Source organism: Amphibalanus amphitrite, unplaced genomic scaffold, assembly GCF_019059575.1.
Source record: "Amphibalanus amphitrite isolate SeventyFive unplaced genomic scaffold, NRLGWU_Aamphi_draft 000050F_arrow, whole genome shotgun sequence".
NCBI lineage: Eukaryota > Metazoa > Arthropoda > Thecostraca > Balanomorpha > Balanidae > Amphibalanus > Amphibalanus amphitrite.
This window is the reverse complement of record NW_024881546.1, coordinates 1,367,138-1,387,518: the sequence shown is the minus strand read 5'-3', so window position 1 is coordinate 1,387,518 and position 20,381 is coordinate 1,367,138. Positions and strand designations below refer to the sequence as shown.

General features: G+C 47.2%; 2 protein-coding genes across 4 annotated transcripts; one reads left to right on the top strand and one right to left on the bottom strand.

Annotated features, from left to right (window-relative positions):
* The first annotated feature begins 503 nt into the window (after positions 1-503).
* Positions 504-5,916, top strand: LOC122377783 (carboxypeptidase D-like). The gene has a single exon (XM_043358200.1). It carries the CDS (start codon positions 565-567, stop codon positions 3,256-3,258), a length of 2,694 nt encoding a protein of 897 aa, XP_043214135.1. The 5' UTR covers positions 504-564; the 3' UTR covers positions 3,259-5,916.
* A 3,081-nt stretch (positions 5,917-8,997) lies between these two features.
* On the bottom strand, positions 8,998-13,812 carry LOC122377787. 3 transcript variants are annotated; one of them, XR_006255921.1, is made up of 3 exons: positions 13,541-13,748; positions 12,321-12,454; positions 8,998-10,243 (listed from the first exon to the last, which is right to left on the bottom strand). XR_006255921.1 is itself a non-coding variant. In XM_043358205.1 (3 exons), exons 2-3 carry the CDS (start codon positions 12,357-12,359, stop codon positions 9,842-9,844), a joined length of 441 nt encoding a protein of 146 aa, XP_043214140.1. In that variant the 5' UTR covers positions 12,360-12,454; positions 13,760-13,812; the 3' UTR covers positions 8,998-9,841. The 3 variants fall into 3 exon arrangements, 2 of the variants coding, with proteins under 2 accessions (XP_043214140.1, XP_043214139.1); XM_043358205.1 differs by lacking the exon at positions 13,541-13,748 and adding an exon at positions 13,760-13,812; XM_043358204.1 differs by lacking the exon at positions 13,541-13,748 and having other exon boundaries at positions 12,321-12,685.
* Between the last annotated feature and the right edge of the window lie 6,569 nt (positions 13,813-20,381).

The window sequence follows — 20,381 nt, the reverse complement described above, 5'->3', positions numbered from 1 at the left end:
ATTTTACCGAGGAAAGCATTTGCGAAGATGGTCGTTTCACACAGGGCTGCGGAGTCGATGGATTTTCGGCGACTCCGACTTCGACTCCGACTCCGGCTTTCAAAAACGAGCTCCGACTCCGACTCCGACTCCGGGCAGCATTGTCGACTCCGACCGACTCCAACTCCCGAGTCCCGACTCCAACTCCGCAGACCTAGCAGGGCTGCGGAGTCGACAGATTTTCGGTGACTCCGACTCCGACTCCGGCTCGGGTTTCTAAAATCGACTCCGACTCCGACTCCGGTCACAACTGTCGACTCCGACCGACTCCGACTCCGACGCCGACTCCGACTCCGCAGCCCTGGTTTCACATCATACATTTTGCCACACTTTTATAGAAGTTTATGCTATCTATCTCTTTTCACTCTTTTTGGGCCTTATCTGACCAGCTATTTTCCACTCTCATCCCCCTTATTGCTGATAAATTTCTCCCTGATAAAGTTCACAGCTTTCACACTGTTTTAACCAAGTTATTCTTTTCAGGTTGTTGTCTAAAAAACTACAGTCATCAGTCACAATTCACAGATGTCATCTTTAAAACTAGCATTATTGCTATGGATCTGGAGCTGTTGGAAAGCTCATGGAATGGATGTACACATGGCGGCGTTCAGCCAACCAAGACCGAAATCTCTGGAATCTCTTGGAATAAACACACAGCATTATCACAAAAGTGAAGCTAAGCTGTCAACTTTAGCGAAGCTGGCTGCAGAGTATCCTCATCTGCTGAGCGTGTATTCTATTGGTGATTCAGTGCAAGGACGGCCACTCCTGGTGCTTAAAATCAGCACCGACAAAGAGCAAAGGAAGCTGGAAAAACCCATGTTCAAGTATATCGGAAACATGCATGGAAATGAGGGAGTTGGGCACGAAATTCTGCTCTACCTCACTGGTCACTTGCTTTATAATTATGGGAAGGATAACAGAATTTCGCGGCTGATTAACACTACGGAAATCCATATTATGCCTACGATGAATCCCGACGGTTTTGAACTCGCTCAGCCTGGCGATTGTAATGGATATGATGAACGTTCTGGGAGGACAAATGCCAACGGAGTTGACCTGAACAGAAATTTTCCAGACCAGTTTCGGACAAAGCCACTAACGCCGGAGACCATCATGGCCGATCGTGAGCCAGAAACTCTGGCTGTCATGACGTGGATCATCAACAACCCGTTCGTGCTGTCGGCAAACCTGCACGGCGGCTCCGTGGTGGCCAGCTATCCATACGATGACACGCCACAGCCGAACCCGCGAGGCTGCTGTGTGGCCAGCGACGGGCCCGATACGGCGCTGTTCCGCCGGCTGGCGGCCATCTACGCCCAAGGACATGCGTTCATGCACCGTGGAGAGGACTTTTGTCACATGAATGAGAGGTTTGCTGGTGGGATTACAAATGGCGCCATGTGGTACGACGTGCCGGGTGGAATGCAGGACTTCAACTACGTGTTCAGCAACTGCGTGGAAATCACCGTCGAGTTGTCGTGTTGTAAGATGCCACCAGAGTCCAAACTTCTCACAGAATGGAAGAGCAACAAGAAAGCCCTGTTGGATTATATTGAAGCAGTCCATATGGGCGTCAAGGGCCTCGTATTTGACGAGAATAACAATCCTATCCACGGCGCGTTTGTTGGTGTAGAGGGCATCGACCACAATGTGACGACCACCGAGCGAGGCGAATACTGGCGCCTTCTTCTTCCTGGAGAATATACGCTCTTTGCCAGTGCCGTAGGCTTCCAGGCGATGCGTGCTTCGATCACGGTGAAGGATGGTGAGACATCACGACATGTGTTCCATTTACCTCGCCGCTCGGATTCTTCGGCACCGGACAGCTCGTCTGATCAAGTGGCCGCGGCCATAGCCGGAGGCGCCTTTGTGTCAAAAATCGGTCCGTCGGCGACGCCTCCGCCGCCAACTGTGTCGAGCAGCACCGCCTCGCCACCCACCAAGGAACCGGAACTGGCGCAGACGCTGTCGGCTGAGTTTCTCACGCCGCCGGACTGGCAGCATCACGACTACGCCAGCATGGAGTCGTGGCTGAGGGACCTGGCCACGCGCTACCCTGACATCACTCGGCTGTACTCTGCCGGCGTCAGCGTGCAGAACCGCCAGCTGTGGGTGCTGGAGGTCTCCGACAATCCTGGACGGCACGAGCCGGGTGAGCCAGAATTCAAGTACGTGGCCAATATGCACGGCGATGAAACGGTGGGACGCGAGATGCTGTTGCTGCTGGCCCGCTATCTTTGCGAAACGTATGCCACCAGTAATCAAACGAGGGACATTGTGAACAAGGTACGTGTTCATATTATGCCTTCAATGAATCCTGATGGGTATGAAAACTCGACAGAGAATGGGCCCTTCTCACAATTCGGACGGATGAACGCACATGGCATCGATCTCAACCGCAACTTCCCTGATCGCCTCGGAGTTTTCGCTCAAAATGCAGAGCAGGAGCCCGAAACAGAGGCCGTGATGCGCTGGAGTCGCCAGTACCCGTTTGTGCTTTCCGCTAACTTCCACGGCGGTTCGGTGGTAGCCAACTATCCCTGGGACTCTGACAGCACCGGAACACCCGGCGTGTATGCTGCCAGCCCCGATGACGCCGTCTTCAAGAAGCTAGCCAAGGCTTATAGCTTTGCTCACTTGACAATGCACAAAGGAAAAGGCTGTGGTTGGATTGATGGGGAGGGATTTACAGACGGAATCACCAACGGCAATCATTGGTACATCCTGAATGGAGGTATGCAGGACTGGAACTATGTCAACACGAATGACTTTGATCTGACTCTAGAGATAAGCTGCGTCAAGTTCCCGTTGGCTAATGAGCTGCCTCATTTCTGGAACGAGAACAAGAATGCGTTGTTAACATTCATTGAGCAAGCGTTGATTGGGGTATCAGGCTTCGTGAAAGACACTAATAACAACGCATTGTCGAACGTCACCGTGTCTGTGGAGGGCATCACCAAAGACGTAGTAACGGCGAAGGACGGAGACTACTGGCGACTTCTGGTGCCTGGCCAACACACGCTCATTTTCCACGCACCAGGGTACCGGACGGAGCGAAGGCAGGTGACCGTGCCCGATCTCGAGTCTCAGCAGGTGAACATCACTCTGGCAGAGCAGGACGTTGTGCATTGGTCAACCGAGGATGACGTCATACACCCGAAAAATCAAACTCAGTCTTCCGTAGCTGGATCACCGGAAGAAGGTGAGCAAATATGAACAATCGGCCGTTTGTACTGTCGCCAACCGCTGGAGCATTAGCTGCTTTGTTTTTACCGTGTTTATCCTGGAAAATTAGAAGCGGCTTGTGCTTCCTTATTTTGATGTTTCATTCTTTGTCTACCATGCTCCATTTAAGATGTATCGACCTGCAACTCTGTGATTAGCCTGCCTTGCTAGTGACTGGTGGGCGGGGAAATCACTGCGTTTTATTTACGTTGTGTATTTGTTGTTTGCTTTGTTAAGTGTACTCAGACCATGTTGTTTTTTATGCTATTCCACCCGTCTGTAATTAGTTCACTTTGGAAACTGGCGCTTTCTTGCGGTTCATTGCTTCACATGATGTATTTCATACCCGTACCATGCCGTTACATCTGGTTCGTCTCGTTTTAGGATTGCTATAGCGATTTGATTACCAGGAACAGCAATACTCGTTATATCAAACAACATGCGCACGTGTGACGTACATATGATGTGTCACCGGCTATCCGAGCAGTAAGTGTGTACATCCACTCGTATACTCTAAAGAGCTAATAGGTGATTGCTCGGTAATTGCTTTTCGCATGGTTTAGTGCACTCGGAGCAGTCCGTATGCATAGCAATTCTGCTCCGGCTCCTTATACAGTTACAGTCCTGCTCTTTGAATCGCTAGCTCAGTCCAGTCATCTCAGGCTCCTCCTTGCTGTTAGCTTCCTTTTGTGTGAGAGGTACCTACTGGCATAAGTCTAAGTAATTATACAGGTGCATGTTCGTGATTCACTCACCTGCTGAGACGTCCAATTTGCTCATTTTTTCTCCTGTGGTAGCCCCTGGTATACTGATGCATCTACATAGTTTGGTTGACGCTGGATTTGGAAGCGCTGTCTGGCCTTTTCAATGATCTCTCCTCTATTCTAGCTTTCCTGGGGCACGGGCATGATACTATTTTCCCTTTGAGAGGCAGCTCAAGGCCCAGTGTGTGTTGGTGGCGTCTTCCTCCACCGTGTCATCGTCGCTGAAACTCGCTATCGAGTTCGATGCCTGGCTGAACTCGCTTCCAGACAGGGTCTTCCACCCGCTGTTCATTGGTCGGAACCGACTGTGGTTCTCTTAGTAGGTACTTTTGAACTATGGCCCAACTTAGGTTCTGATGAGGGTTGGGTCTGCTTTTTTCAGTAGGTACGGCTCTCGCGAGATTAAGCGGTAGGTTTTGCACTTTTAGATTTCCGGCTATATCTCAGAAACTAATCGATCTACGATGAAGCCATGCCCGGCTTGTGAACCAACAAGTCGATCGCATCTTCAACACTTAAAAGCTTAAGACGACGAAGATATAGCCTGAAGTACACTAAATTTTATAGGTGCAAAACCTACCTCTAAAACCCGCGAGACCTGTAGATACTATATAGTTTCCTTTATGTTTTCCTACTCTGCTACGTCTTGCCAGTTGCCATAGCCCGCATGGTAGCGCATATTGAATCCTGGCAACTAACTAGGAGTGGATGTCGGACTGCAGACCTCATGCTTCATTCAGTCGTATGCTTGGGTACATGCTTAGGAATCCAGTACAACACTGAAGTTCAAAACGTTCAGATCAATGGCAGCGTCTGTTGCTAGGTACTTGGGACAATTCAGGCACAACATTCCTAATGTCGTATCTGAGAGGCGTAATTTGCATATCTTGGTTACATGTGGATAACTCATTATCGATTTCAATATAAATTGTCCTAACATGACTATGCCTGTGTCTCTGTGCTCGGGCATAGCGCTTTAGATACTCTGTAGGAAAGGTGTGTTTCATTGAGGACAGTAGTGCCGCTCGCTTGACTTTGGCAGGCGACACTCTGTTGTTTTATCGATATTTGACTGTCTAAGGCCAGCTTCTGTGTGTTGTTATTGTGTATTGTTGCGACTTTTAACTCTTGAGTGAGCTCTGGGTTTTCCTGACGTAATCGATCCGGTGCGTGGTCCTTAGTGCCGTCTTCATTTGAGGTTTGATTCTAGGTAATGCTCGGCGGCTGGATGGTTCGACTTAGGGTCGTTGCCAACATTATCCTTGCCCTGACCCAAAATGGCCTTTACTGGTGTTTCCAAAGGGCGGCTAGTATGCCATGGTCGGCGTCCATCGAAAGTGCTCGAGGAGCAATCGGATATAGGTATAGCTGTACACCGCTTAGTGGTTCTAAATCATCTTTTCGTGTCAGTCCTAATAGCAATTCGTTTCCTATGTGTTTTATAGAAATGTGTATCAGTTCATTTGGTTGGCATAGAAATGCTCATGATGAGATTTGTTGCTTTGTTCGACATGTACGTCCCGTGGCGGGTACTTTAGGTATACCTACAGCTGTGGTCAATCACACGTCTTGTTCGTAGATATACGTGAGTAGGAGCGCGTTTTTTGTTGCTCATCATTCGTGTGGTATGTTTAGCATAACATTGTTTCAAGGTGGCAGGTTGTGCTTTTAACTCGGGAAGGTCTGTGACCGTCATGCTTTTTAGAGTGATAAAACGTCAGAACCGATTCGATATATGACAGGCTGTACAACTGAAGAACATGGCACAGTAGAAATAGAGCTGTAGAAATAGTGGGCTGTGGTGATTGGATTTCATCTCGTAGTGCACGCGCATTGTTATGTCCTGTAAAATACACCACCGGCGGGAGCCGGCTACTTTGTGTGACATACTTTTGTTTACCAGTTAGCATGGGCGTCGAAAGCGGGTGGGGGCAGTAGCGGCGGAACACCTTCAATTAACCCGCGCCCCACTGGGGTCTGCGTATAACACGCCCTACTGGGGGGGGGGGGCATTCATAGCCCCCCCTCCTAACTCCGAAACTACTGGGCCGATCGTCAAAATTCAAACGGCGTCTGATAGCCCCGGAAAAACTGTCGAACGAAACCTAATTTCATTGACCTCGAGGTCACCGATGACGTCACAGGTCAGGTCAAAGTAAAAATTATTAGCATTTTGGCTTCTTCACGTTTTGGGCTCTGGCCGCCGTCTTACAAGTCAGATCAGGCTCATTTTTGGTTCAAACACTCGTGAGCAGATGCTCTAGATACTCTGAGGGTACCAAACCTGTACTTTGATTTTCAGGTCAAGGTCAGGTCATCACAGGTCACGAAAATATTATATCATCCGTCGGTCACGTGACATATGTTTTATGGTCCATTTAGGCCAAACATTTCGAATTTGATGTCGTCTGTGTCATTCGAGGTCATTTTGAGTCAAATTTAGCTTAGTTCAGGTCACTTTCAGGTCAAAAAAGGTCAAATTTTGAAGTTAAAATTTTTCAACAAAAAAGGTGTCTATTGGATGCAGTTTTGAGCTCAGGAACACGATGGTGCTATTTATATTGGCGTACGATGTCAAATTCGTGCTGAAAAATTGATTTGAAAAATTGATAATTGTTAATTTTTTGCAATAATGCGTATAACTTGGCCATTTTTGAAGATATTTAGCTAAAACTTGCTAGAGTTAGTCATAGTAATGCGTTCTATCACATATATTCCGGTTTTTTCGAAAAGTCAAAAAATGTTTGAAAAAAAATGTAAAAATATAAATTTTGAGTTTTATTATACAAAATTTTCGAAATTTTCCAAATTTCGAAAATCCGAGATAGCAATTTGATAGCGCAGTCTATTCTGAGCCCTCTCATGCAAAGAAATTGGATCTAGCTTAAAAACTGAGCTCTTGGGAGCGATTGCCGTGGTTCAATGTTTTGCGTCGAAATCGGCCGAACATGACGTCACTCTGACGTCATTTCCGGCCGACCTATGGTAGCTACGAAGTTCAAATTTTGACACAAGGTGTCAAATTGATGCAGCCGAAGGTACTGAAAGTTTGGCGTCGATACGTCAAGCGGTTTGGAAGTTATTGCAGAAAAACGGGAGGGGGGGCTATAAATAGCCCCCCCCCAGTGGGGCGCGGGTTAACGGGGGACACTGCTGACTTTTGGTCCCATTCTTTCCATGCAACGCCCATAGGGCTAATGTTAAAATGCCAAAATCAAAGGGGGGCACGGTGCCCCGGTGCCCTCCCCGTTCCGCCGCCTATGGGTGGGGGGGGGGGGGGACGCGTCCCTCCCAGTCGAGGGATCTGGGGGGACGTCCCCTCCAAAAAATTACTCAAGAATGTTTTTTAAAAAAGTTGCTATTTGCAATGGTTATTCACAATAGAGCTAGGTAAAAAGTAATATAGCTTCTTTAAAAGAACGCTGAATGCTGGCCACGTTCGACCGTACACAAATAAGACCTTACTCTTAGGTACCTACATACCTACTTCATCAGCTTATGAAATTCGGACTGGTCAGAGACCGGGCCACTGCCCCCTCGGCAGGGCATATTTTAAGGCCCTTACTGCGTCCCATTCTGGGACGCAGCCCCCGCGGCCGCGCCTTGGGACGTAGCCCCTGCTGATTTGACCCACTGCCTCCCTGCCCTGTGCCCTGTCCGGTTCCCTGACCTGTACCCTTTCCTCTAAAATGTCCTGTGTCATGCCCTGTAACCTGCCGTGCCCTTCTTTCTTCCCTTCTCATTGCCCTTCTCTGTTCCTTGCCCTGTGCCCTTAGTGGTAGCACGTGCCCTCTGCTCAATTTTGGGACGCAGTAAAAAATTTGTTTAAATAGGTATGCCCTGCCCCACGGTGGCGCCGCCCTTGCAGTCTAATAGTTCTGTATGGCTGTAAGGGTGGCGATCGATCAGTGTTGTCTGTTGTCCCTGATGATGTCCCTGATGATGATCAGTGTTACTGTTGTCCCATGCAGGATTCTTACAGATATTTACCCCGCGTTCGATGTCTCTCGGACGACGAAGATTCTACGTCGTCCGGCCAATCCCATCCAAGGTCAGCGGGGGCTCGGCTGCGGTTGTGGAACGTGATTGGCCAGACGGCGTAGAATCTTCGCCGTCCGGGAGACATCGAACGCGGGGTTCTAGTCACCGTCATAGATATAAAGACTAGATAGGGCACCCCCATGTCGGGAGCGACTCGCGAATACGTAGCAGCGGCCGCCATATTGGTGAGGGCGAGAATCTGCGGCGCTGTGCGAACACTTTGGGAGGAGGGGGGTGTTTGGGACAGATTTTGTGGTATTTTTCGACCGAAAAGTGTTTATCTTTTTTACCTATGGCATTCTTTGGAATGAGTAGATTGTGAAACAAGGGCAGAAACATGTGTATTTTTTGTAATGTAATTACATCAGCCCTAGACATATAGCCCTGAAGACGCTGATAAAGGATATGCGGCACCGAAGGTAGATGCAATTGGCATGCTAATTTAAGATTAAATTCGTTTCCCATTATGGCTACCATACTTTATATCTATGTATGCAGTATGCAATGGACAGTGATCGACAATAAGTGCAATTTTAGCTCTCACCCGTTCGTAGTTTGTCAGCGTCTTACGAGTAGGGGAAGCCAGGGTGAACGGAGTGAACTCCAGCCGTTCGCCCCTCGACGGAGCAAGAACGGAAAAAATAGGTATGCTGTCCGCGATGTGAGTAAACCAGTGATACCAAATTTCAGGGTACTAGGTCAACAGGTGAACTCGGAGGTCAGGTCAAACACTGGAAATCGAACCAGTAAAGTCACTGGAGTTTGAGATCTTTCGCTATAAAATCGACCAAAACGCGTGAACTGTCGGCGAAATGGGTTACATCATTCCCAATCAACCTCATCTCGAAATCTAGCGAACCGGGTCACATAAGGTCATACAAGGTCAGCGACCTTAGATGACCTCGGATGGCCTTGACACATGGCGGGTCATGTGAAGTGTATTTATGGGCGCCGATCTCGAATCCCGTGTCAATCTTACTTTAAAAAATGATTTGCGGGCACAAATCCGCAAACATAATTAAGGATTACGAATAAAATGAGCAACATGCTCCGAAAACTGCCCATATGAAGCGCAGCCTTGACCTCGAGGCAAATGCACGTTATCTAGACATCAACACTAAAAAAAACGCATGTAAAATGCATAAACATGCACTAGAAGGCAAGGAAATTCACCCGGATGCGGCAAATCGCAAAATCCGCTTATTTTAGCCGAACATGACCTGACCCGAGCTCCGATGACCCATTCCTCACTTTGAATCAATCCGCGCCCCCTACAGGCACCGACATCGCCCTTGCAGACAGCACCGACGATAGTCGCACAGGCACGTGGCGAGCTAGTGTAACTGTAGCCGCGCCTTCAGCCACGAACACCAGTTTGTGCCGGATCAGCCAGCCACGGAGCAGAGACGGCCGGCAACGAATCGGCAATTAACAGTGCTACATATCGACACGGTCACAAGAGGCGAGGCGTTAACCCAGCGCCCACTGCATTGGTCGCCAGTGGACCCACTCAGTCACTAAGCAATCATCGACAAAATACGTCTTTTATCGGCCAGACATTGATCTGTTCATTAATATGAAGTGTCCATCCAAATCCACGCTATCCGCCACACAGCAGCTATCGACGGTAGATACCCACTCCAGCGGCAGCTGGCCGCGACTCACTGACACTGGCTAGAGACAGCTGACCGCTGAAATCACCAACACTTTGGCAGGGTATGAGCGGGTCTCAGTCAGATCCCAGGCATGTAACCCGTCCCCACCTTAGCTCATCTGGCAGAGATGATGAAGAGGTGGTAAAGCTGTGTCATGTCGTCCGGCTGGATGTCGCTCACCAGGGCCTCCTGACAGGTGCTACAGCTGACAGAGTCGAGCGCCTTCTTCACCACGAACCCTGCGATGTAGGTGGCGATGTTGCCCACCAGACGACAGCCCAGGCTGGAAGTCGTGCTCCGTGATGATGTGGAGTGCCGTGGCACCGTTGTCTGAGGTGGTGGAGGCCGAGGTAGTAAGGCTGGCTCCCCGTCCGCTGGTCGTGTGACCGACTGCCAGGATGCTGGTCGGGTCGAGGGCTGCCACTTTCCCTGTGCTGCCGGGCCGGACGCCGCAGCGGTGGAGCAGGTGCCGGAATATCCCGCAGAACTGTGCGGCACTGGGGTTGTTCCAGCCACCTGGAAGGTTCGATTAGTATCAATAAAATATGGCTAATAGTGTTTAGTGTTAACATACGCCAGGCACAAGTGTTGTATTTGTTGTTAACACATTGTTGACACACACGCACACGCACACACACACGCACACACACACACACATGTTGGCAATGGTAAAGCAGTCTCCGGGCATTTGGTAATAATTTTTTGCACTTATTCTGGTTTTAGTGACTGATGGGCCTTTACCCACGCATGACTGGAGGGTGGGGCTCTACAGAGCCTCTCTCCTGTTTTCTGCAATAAAATATTTACATTTATATAATCTATATTATGATTTATAAGATGTCTGTACGTGTGTCATGCCTTATGTGTCTTATTGCGCCTGAAAGGCGCCGCGTATCGGCGTGAAATTTGGCATGCCGAATCGGTGGGTTGATGTCACCTCTGTATTAAAATTTGGGACGGATTGGCCCAGGGGTGCGCCGTCAGCACGCGCTCGCGTGCGCCATAGGGTTAACACGGGAAACGGTCAAATCGAAGATCGGGCGAAAACCGGCCTGCGGCGCCCACTTCCCGGGCCCAAAACTCGGCGACAAATTGCCGTAGCGAGGTGGGGTTGCCACCACTGGATAGAGGAGAGATGGACCTATCGTACTGATGTGGTTTCATAGTATAGCACGCGTCACGTGCAAGACAGCACCCCCAGTTGCGAAAAAATGACCGATTTCGTGCATTGTGGGAAGAAAACCGATGCCGCTGGAAAACGGCTTGACGGAATGAAATCGGTGTTGTATCATTTTGCAGAAAAATGTACGTGTAATAATAGGAAAGCAAATAAAAAGTGACGATCCGTACCACTTCTTTAATAATGAAAAATTAATTTGAAAATTTGATTTGCACGGAGCGCGATGTCCTTTACAACACCAAAACGCATTGAAAACGATGATCAATCGTTATGAAACCTACATATTCGGAAAGAGCATTCTTTTCTTACCAATATTCACCCAAAATATTATCGAAAAGTCGATAAATTTTTGTGAAAATGACTCAAGCATGCGACCGTGTTTTGATAACGTTACAGGTATTTTTCGACAAAATCCTATCGATGGCTTATGGCCGTCAGGTCATTCCACTTTTCACAATAGCTATCAAAGCATGGGCTGCAATGCACCGCCCGCCCAGCGGAAACCAAAATACTTGAAATAAGCGCCTACCATTAAACAGCACATTATTGTACTGGGAATAACTCAGCTACAACTGGGCCGATTGCGCTGAAACTTGGACTGTGGGTGGAGGGGGCACTAACCTGCAGCGATGCATGGTCATGTGTGACAGGTAGGGTGGATCGATTGCACGTGCGCACGTGACTGGTCCGCTTATACATCTCAAGAACGGCTGGGCCGATTTCGTTCAAATTTTGTACACTGTTGGGGACAAAGGGTGGCTGGCACAAGTCATCTGGAGTCTCAGTTCGCGCGTGCGCACGTGCAGTTGGCCGCTTTTATATCTCAAGAACGGCTGGGCCGATTGCGCTCAAATTTGGTACGTTACTTTAATCGAGTATGAGAAGGGTAAGTATGTGTAGGTTATTAGTAAGGTAGGGTATGGGTAGGTTAGGGTAGGGTAGGGTGGGTTTGAGTTCAATAAAGGCAAACCATGAGAAAGGCTCTAACAACCCGCAACCAGCACCAGCATAACATGCCGTTTAAACAAATATCCAACTCCGACAAAATAAGACAAATAAAAATCATAAGTTCCCACACCCAAACTAATGCCCCCTCAAACGCATCTATCAAATCGCACAGTTATAGCGCAAAATATGCCATCTAGTGAAAAAATAAAATATATATTTATTGCAATATTTCTAAACCACTAGACGTGTCAATACGAAACTTGCAGTACCTTCGGCTGCATCAATCTGAAACATTTTATAGAAATAAAAATTGTGTAGCTACCATAGGTCGGGCGGAAATGACGTCAGAGTGATCAATGAAGTCATATTCTGCCAATTTTGATGCAATAAATTGAACTACAGCAATCGCTCTCGGTGACAGATAACCTGTAACAATATAAAAAATCAAGAGTCTGTAGCTTTTACTTGCCAATGCAGGGTGATCTCTTGACTCTTGAGCCTCATCCCTGGTTTGTCAGCAATCAAATCCTGCACATCTATTTGGCATCTTGAGAGACTGAGAGGCAAATTTCAATTTCAAAAGATACTAGTCTTTAAAGCTGAAACATATTAACAGTTAGTCAGATCAAAACAAGGCCTGTAGCATACAAGTGTAGGATACTGGATTTGCACACAGTACACACTACAAAATACACATAGCAAACAGTGAGATTACAGTCATGGAAAAGCATCAGGTTTTTAAAATAATAGTTTACACAGACTTAAATACAAGAATTTAAATGAGCTTCAAATAAAATGAGAAGTGGAGTGAAGTACCTAACAAATAAGGGTATCCATAAATCCGGTGCCACCGTCGGCACATATAAGGTTGGTAGGTTGTAGCTGGGTAGGTTGTAGGTATGGAGGTTGTATGTAGGTTGAGGTTTGTAGGTTGTAGGTTAGTTAGGTTAGTAGGTAAGGTTTGGTCAAGTAAGATTATGATTTTTATCTTCCTTGGACTTCATATTTACTTGTTAGCACTTAGCATTGATGGTAACGCCAGATTTACTAATACCCTATTTACTGATACTGATAACAGGTGAGCCAAAAGAGCATGAAGTGTAGTTTAAGCTTTACAATGTGAAAACTAATTAGGTAATGACAATCTGAGTTTAGGTGCTCCAACTAACGCACATTTTTACGTCACCCCCGTGCTGTTCATTATTGGGATCAAATGTGCGACACAGTTCACTGGTGCAGATATCACGACGTCTGGCATTTTCACTATCTATCAGCTCTGGTTGAGGGTGAGCGTGGTATGCCACTGCACTCTGAACCCAGAGCGGATAAGAGCCCCCGAGGCATCTGGCATAGTGCATGGATTTTTCGTTTGGCACTGAACTACTATTTAATACTGATGACATTAAGTAAAGTACTTATTTAAAACCTATAATCATAAAACCTTCTTACTTCATAAATATTGTCCATTGAAGGCAACAGTAGAAAGTGAGCAGGCAAAGCAAGTGTAGGTAATGAGCCTGCTTTCCGCTGCCAATGTTCTGGTACCTATCTAGGTAAGCTTTCTTTGTGAAAAATCATATGACTGATGCTCTATCCATGCAAGAATAATTAAAGGATTGTGGTGTGCACAAAAAAAAACATGGGAACTGAATTAAATCTAAAACAGGCATGCCAAGCAAATCTACCTTTGGTGCCGCCTTGGTGCCGCCTATTCTTCATCAGCGTCAACAGTGCAACATGTCTAAGGCTAACGTAGCCAAATTACAATAGATAAGCATATTTCAGCACTTGTTCCACAATCTACACATTCCAAAGAATGCCGTGAGCAAAAAATATTAGCATTTTTCGGCCGAAAAATACCACAAAATCAGTCTCAAATACCCCCCTCCTCCCGTAGTGTTTACACAGCGCCGCAGATACCGCGCCCTCACAAACATGGCGGCCAGTCGCACGCACTAAAACACTGCCAATGTCCCATCTAGTCTTTTATATCTATGGTCACCGTGCTTACAGACGAGGGATAATTTTTTCAGTACCTAAATTTCAGTTATTTTGCACTATCATAAGTTCAGTTTTTCGCAGGCAATTCCTGTCAAACACAGGCATATCCGGTCATTCCGCACTATTTTAGTTAGTATAGAGGCGATGCCAGATCTGGCATAATAAATGGGTGTGTGGTAGCTCATTTTGCACTAAATCCGGCATATGAGCACTATTCATGATATCACTGCCGAGCACGAGCTACTGCTATGATCACAGTATTCTTGAGCTTTTTTATGTTGTACGTAAGTTGGACATCAAAGTATGATCCTCCATTCAGCGTATTACTTCCACGATGAAAACGGAATTGGAGCAAGTTTTGTTGCATAGGTCCTGCCCTCTACGCAATACACCACGCCCGGTGCTGTCCCCTAACGACTAATAGGCATGCTGGGTATATGTACCTATATTAGGTAAATTTGTGGACAAAAATGCGCATCGCTTAGGTTCGTGGGACAAAATCATGTACGCAAATGTACGGTACACGGTCTGTCTTTATCTGGCTCACGATGCAGCGTGACCACTCTGCACTCATGCTCCTCAGCAAAGTACCACCCCCTCGAAATGAGAGCTGGCTAGGCGTTAGGCCGCTGAACGACGAAACGCTGCTGCGAAATGCTACAATCAAGATCCATCTAGTTGATGTGCGTCAATAACAGTCAGACACGTCCCTTCCACGACACGTACGGAAGGGACGTCGAGCGCTTCCTACTAAGCATGGGAAAATGCCATCGCACATTTAGATTAAGCATTTGCTACTGCAATGCTGTACCTACATGCCCATAGCGCCGTTAGATAACCTGACAGAATAAAGACAGCAGCACTGGCGGACCAGTACGCTTGGGCGGACGGTAGGCTCAGTTCACTCTTAGACAAGAAAAGGCAGGATGATCGGCACACGCTGAGGCCGTACGTAAATCAATCTATCCAAATTCCTTGCCAAATCCGTCCAAGAAGCGCGCCTTGCGTCCTATCGGTCCTCTCAAAACGCATGCGCCGAAACAGACGCTAATCGACCTGGCATCCTCGCGGAAATCGTCATCACTCCATGCTAAGAACCTCGCTCAGTTCACTCTTGGACAAGAAAAGGCAGGATGATCGGCACACGTTGAGGCCGTACGTAAATCAATCTATCCAAATTCCTTGCCAAATCCGTCCAAGAAGCGCGCCTTGCGTCCTATCGGTCCTCTCAAAACGCATGCGCCGAAACAGACGCTAATCGACCTGGCAACAAACAATCTGTAGCTAGTACAGACTAGTATTGTAGTTTATTTCTCCATAATATACTAAAATCATTCTAGATTTAGTAGGGATGCCTAAACATCTACCAAAAATAGTGCGAAATGACTACCATTAGGTGCTATTCAAACTAAAAGTACTGCGAATTAGACTGAAAGCAGTGCTAAAGCCCCTTAAATAGGTGTTATAACTGGTTAGGTGCTAAATGACCCTGTTATACCTCAAATTAACTGGAAATGCCTAGTTTTGCCGAAAATACCACAAAATGACCGGTTTTTAGTGCTGAGAAAATTACCATCCCTTACAGACAGGTCCCTCCTTGGTGATAGGGACTAACCAAAGATGACGTTTGTATAATTGCATGCAGATTGATATCAATCTCGTACATGCAGATTCCGGACCCTTTCAAATCGCCTCAAAATCGGCATGTAGACCAAACAGGACACGCTGATCACGAATCCGAAGTCCGTTCCGCGGCACATATGAAACTTTTCCCGTAATTGACGAATTACGGATCTGCATGCAGATTCCGGACCCTTTCAAATCGCCTCAAAATCGGCATGTAGACCAAACAGGACACGATGATCACGAATCCGAAGTCCGTTCCGCGGCACATATGAAACTTTTCCCGTAATTGACGAATTACGGATCTGCATGCAGATTCCGGACCCTTTCAAATCGCCTCAAAATCGGCATGTAGACCAAACAGGACACGCTGATCACGAATCCGAAGTCCGTTCCGCGGCACATATGAAACTTTTCCCGTAATTGACGAATTACGGATCTGCATGCAGATTCCGGACCCTTTCAAATCGCCTCAAAATCGGCATGTAGAACAAACAGGACAGGCTGATCACGAATCCGAAGTCCGTTCCGCGGCACATATGAAACTTTTCCCGTAATTGACGAATTACGGATCTGCACGCAGATTCCGGACCCTTTCAAATCGCCTCAAAATCGGCATGTAGACCAAACAGGACACGCTGATCACGAATCCGAAGTCCGTTCCGCGGCACATATGAAACTTTTCCCGTAATTGACGAATTACGGATCTGCATGCAGATTCCGGACCCTTTCAAATCGCCTCAAAATTGGCATGTAGACCAAACAGGACACGCTGATCACGAATCCGAAGTCCGTTCCGCGGCACATATGAAACTTTTCCCGTAATTGACGAATTACGGATCTGCATGCAGATTCCGGACCCTTTCAAATCGCCTCAAAATCGGCATGTAGACCAAACAGGACACGATGATCACGAATCCGAAGTCCGTTCCGCGGCACATATGAAACTTTTCCCGTAATTGACGAATTACGGATCTGCATGCAGATTCCGGACCCTTTCAAATCGCCTCAAAATCGGCATGTAGACCAAACAGGACACGCTGATCACGAATCCGAAGTCCGTTCCGCGGCACATATGAAACTTTTCCCGTAATTGACGAATTACGGATCTGCATGCAGATTCCGGACCCTTTCAAATCGCCTCAAAATCGGCATGTAGAACAAACAGGACACGCTGATCACGAATCCGAAGTCCGTTCCGCGGCACATATGAAACTTTTCCCGTAATTGACGAATTACGGATCTGCATGCAGATTCCGGACCCTTTCAAATCGCCTCCAAATCGGCATGTAGACCAAACAGGACACGCTGATCACGAATCCGAAGTCCGTTCCGCGGCACATATGAAACTTTTCCCGTAATTGACGAATAATTCGTCAATTACGGGAAAAGTTTCATATGTGCCGCGGAACGGACTTCGGATTCGTGATCATCGTGTCCTGTTTGGTCTACATGCCGATTTGGAGGCGATTTGAAAGGGTCCGGAATCTGCATGCAGATCCGTAATTCGTCAATTACGGGAAAAGTTTCATATGTGCCGCGGAACGGACTTCGGATTCGTGATCAGCCTGTCCTGTTTGGTCTACATGCCGATTTTGAGGCGATTTGAAAGGGTCCGGAATCTGCATGCAGATCCGTAATTCGTCAATTACGGGAAAAGTTTCATATGTGCCGCGGAACGGACTTCGGATTCGTGATCAGCGTGTCCTGTTTGGTCTACATGCCGATTTTGAGGCGATTTGAAAGGGTCCGGAATCTGCATGCAGATCCGTAATTCGTCAATTACGGGAAAAGTTTCATATGTGCCTCGGAACAGACTTCGGATTCGTGATCAGCCTGTCCTGTTTGGTCTACATGCCAATTTTGAGGCGATTTGAAAAGGTCCGGAATCTGCATGCAGATCCGTAATTCGTCAATTACGGGAAAAGTTTCATATGTGCCGCGGAACGGACTTCGGATTCGTGATCAGCGTGTCCTGTTTGGTCTACATGCCGATTTTGAGGCGATTTGAAAGGGTCCGGAATCTGCATGCAGATCCGTAATTCGTCAATTACGGGAAAAGTTTCATATGTGCCGCGGAACGGACTTCGGATTCGTGATCAGCCTGTCCTGTTTGGTCTACATGCCAATTTTGAGGCGATTTGAAAGGGTCCGGAATCTGCATGCAGATCCGTAATTCGTCAATTACGGGAAAAGTTTCTTATGTGCCTCGGAACGGACTTCGGATTCGTGATCAGCGTGTCCTGTTTGGTCTACATGCCGATTTTGAGGCGATTTGAAAGGGTCCGGAATCTGCATGCAGATCCGTAATTCGTCAATTACGGGAAAAGTTTCATATGTGCCGCGGAACGGACTTCGGATTCGTGATCAGCGTGTCCTGTTTGGTCTACATGCCAATTTTGAGGCGATTTGAAAGGGTCCGGAATCTGCATGCAGATCCGTAATTCGTCAATTACGGGAAAAGTTTCATATGTGCCGCGGAACGGACTTCGGATTCGTGATCAGCCTGTCCTGTTTGGTCTACATGCCAATTTTGAGGCGATTTGAAAGGGTCCGGAATCTGCATGCAGATCCGTAATTCGTCAATTACGGGAAAAGTTTCATATGTGCCGCGGAACGGACTTCGGATTCGTGATCAGCGTGTCCTGTTTGGTCTACATGCCGATTTTGAGGCGATTTGAAAGGGTCCGGAATCTGCATGCAGATCCGTAATTCGTCAATTACGGGAAAAGTTTCATATGTGCCGCGGAACGGACTTCGGATTCGTGATCAGCCTGTCCTGTTTGGTCTACATGCCAATTTTGAGGCGATTTGAAAGGGTCCGGAATCTGCATGCAGATCCGTAATTCGTCAATTACGGGAAAAGTTTCTTATGTGCCTCGGAACGGACTTCGGATTCGTGATCAGCGTGTCCTGTTTGGTCTACATGCCGATTTTGAGGCGATTTGAAAGGGTCCGGAATCTGCATGCAGATCCGTAATTCGTCAATTACGGGAAAAGTTTCATATGTGCCGCGGAACGGACTTCGGATTCGTGATCAGCGTGTCCTGTTTGGTCTACATGCCAATTTTGAGGCGATTTGAAAGGGTCCGGAATCTGCATGCAGATCCGTAATTCGTCAATTACGGGAAAAGTTTCATATGTGCCGCGGAACGGACTTCGGATTCGTGATCAGCCTGTCCTGTTTGGTCTACATGCCAATTTTGAGGCGATTTGAAAGGGTCCGGAATCTGCATGCAGATCCGTAATTCGTCAATTACGGGAAAAGTTTCATATGTGCCGCGGAACGGACTTCGGATTCGTGATCAGCGTGTCCTGTTTGGTCTACATGCCGATTTTGAGGCGATTTGAAAGGGTCCGGAATCTGCATGCAGATCCGTAATTCGTCAATTACGGGAAAAGTTTCATATGTGCCTCGGAACGGACCTCGGATTCGTGATCAGCGTGTCCTGTTTGGTCTACATGCCAATTTTGAGGCGATTTGAAAGGGTCCGGAATCTGCATGCAGATCCGTAATTCGTCAATTACGGGAAAAGTTTCATATGTGCCGCGGAACGGACTTCGGATTCGTGATCATCGTGTCCTGTTTGGTCTACATGCCGATTTTTAGGCGATTTGAAAGGGTCCGGAATCTGCATGCCGATCCGTAATTCGTCAATTACGGGAAAAGTTTCATATGTGCCTCGGAACAGACTTAGGATTCGTGATCAGCCTGTCCTGTTTGGTCTACATGCCAATTTTGAGGCGATTTGAGAGGGTCCGGAATCTGCATGCAGATCCGTAATTCGTCAATTACGGGAAAAGTTTCATATGTGCCGCGGAACGGACTTCGGATTCGTGATCAGCGTGTCCTGTTTGGTCTACATGCCGATTTTGAGGCGATTTGAAAGGGTCCGGAATCTGCATGCAGATCCGTAATTCGTCAATTACGGGAAAAGTTTCATATGTGCCGCGGAACGGACTTCGGATTCGTGATCAGCCTGTCCTGTTTGGTCTACATGCCAGTTTTGAGGCGTTTTGAAAGGGTCCGGAATCTGCATGCAGATCCGTAATTCGTCAATTACGGGAAAAGTTTCATATGTGCCGCGGAACGGACTTCGGATTCGTGATCAGCCTGTCCTGTTTGGTCTACATGCCAATTTTGAGGCGATTTGAAAGGGTCCGGAATCTGCATGTACGAGATTGATATCAATCTGCATGCAATTATACGAACGTCCAAAGATGGCGTCAGTTTTGACAAGGCGTCACAAATGCCTTCCTTGATGCAAGTAAACGACTCCAGCAGTTCAGTGAGGTGATTGGGCGGTGAGGGCTTGGGTTGGCTTGTTGTCTATGTAGGTATTGTATTTATACAATACGTAGATATATACACAGTGTAGGGGAAGGAGGGTGAATTGCGCCACCTTAAGGAAAAACGCTAATTGCAAGAAAACCGCTGGAGATATAAGCATGCTTTGGTAACCATTTCAAAGAGGAGCTCATTGACTACGATTTAAGAGCCTCCCGATCAATTAAGAATGTTTCGTTTGCTTCTGACAGCTGCTTTTTCAGAAACATGCAAAAGGGCGCATTTGCCAACAACTGCTGCAAATTGCGCCAGGGGGATGGCGCAATTAGAACCCAATTGCGCCCTATGCTTTAACATGGCTAAGTGAATGAGACGGAATGCATACACCCCGGCAGTCTAATGTCATTGCGGCTTACTTACGTTTATAATGTTATTCAGGCTAGATGAATAATAAATGTAGGTATAAATCGCGATGTTTTTTGCCCAGGTAGATAACTTTACATGTGTCCGTACGCTTGTAAAAGTGCAACGAAAACGTTTACTGTAACCGACTAGATATATGTGAACGTATGCGCCTATACAGTTAACTTTTCAATCGGTTCTTTCAAAATTAA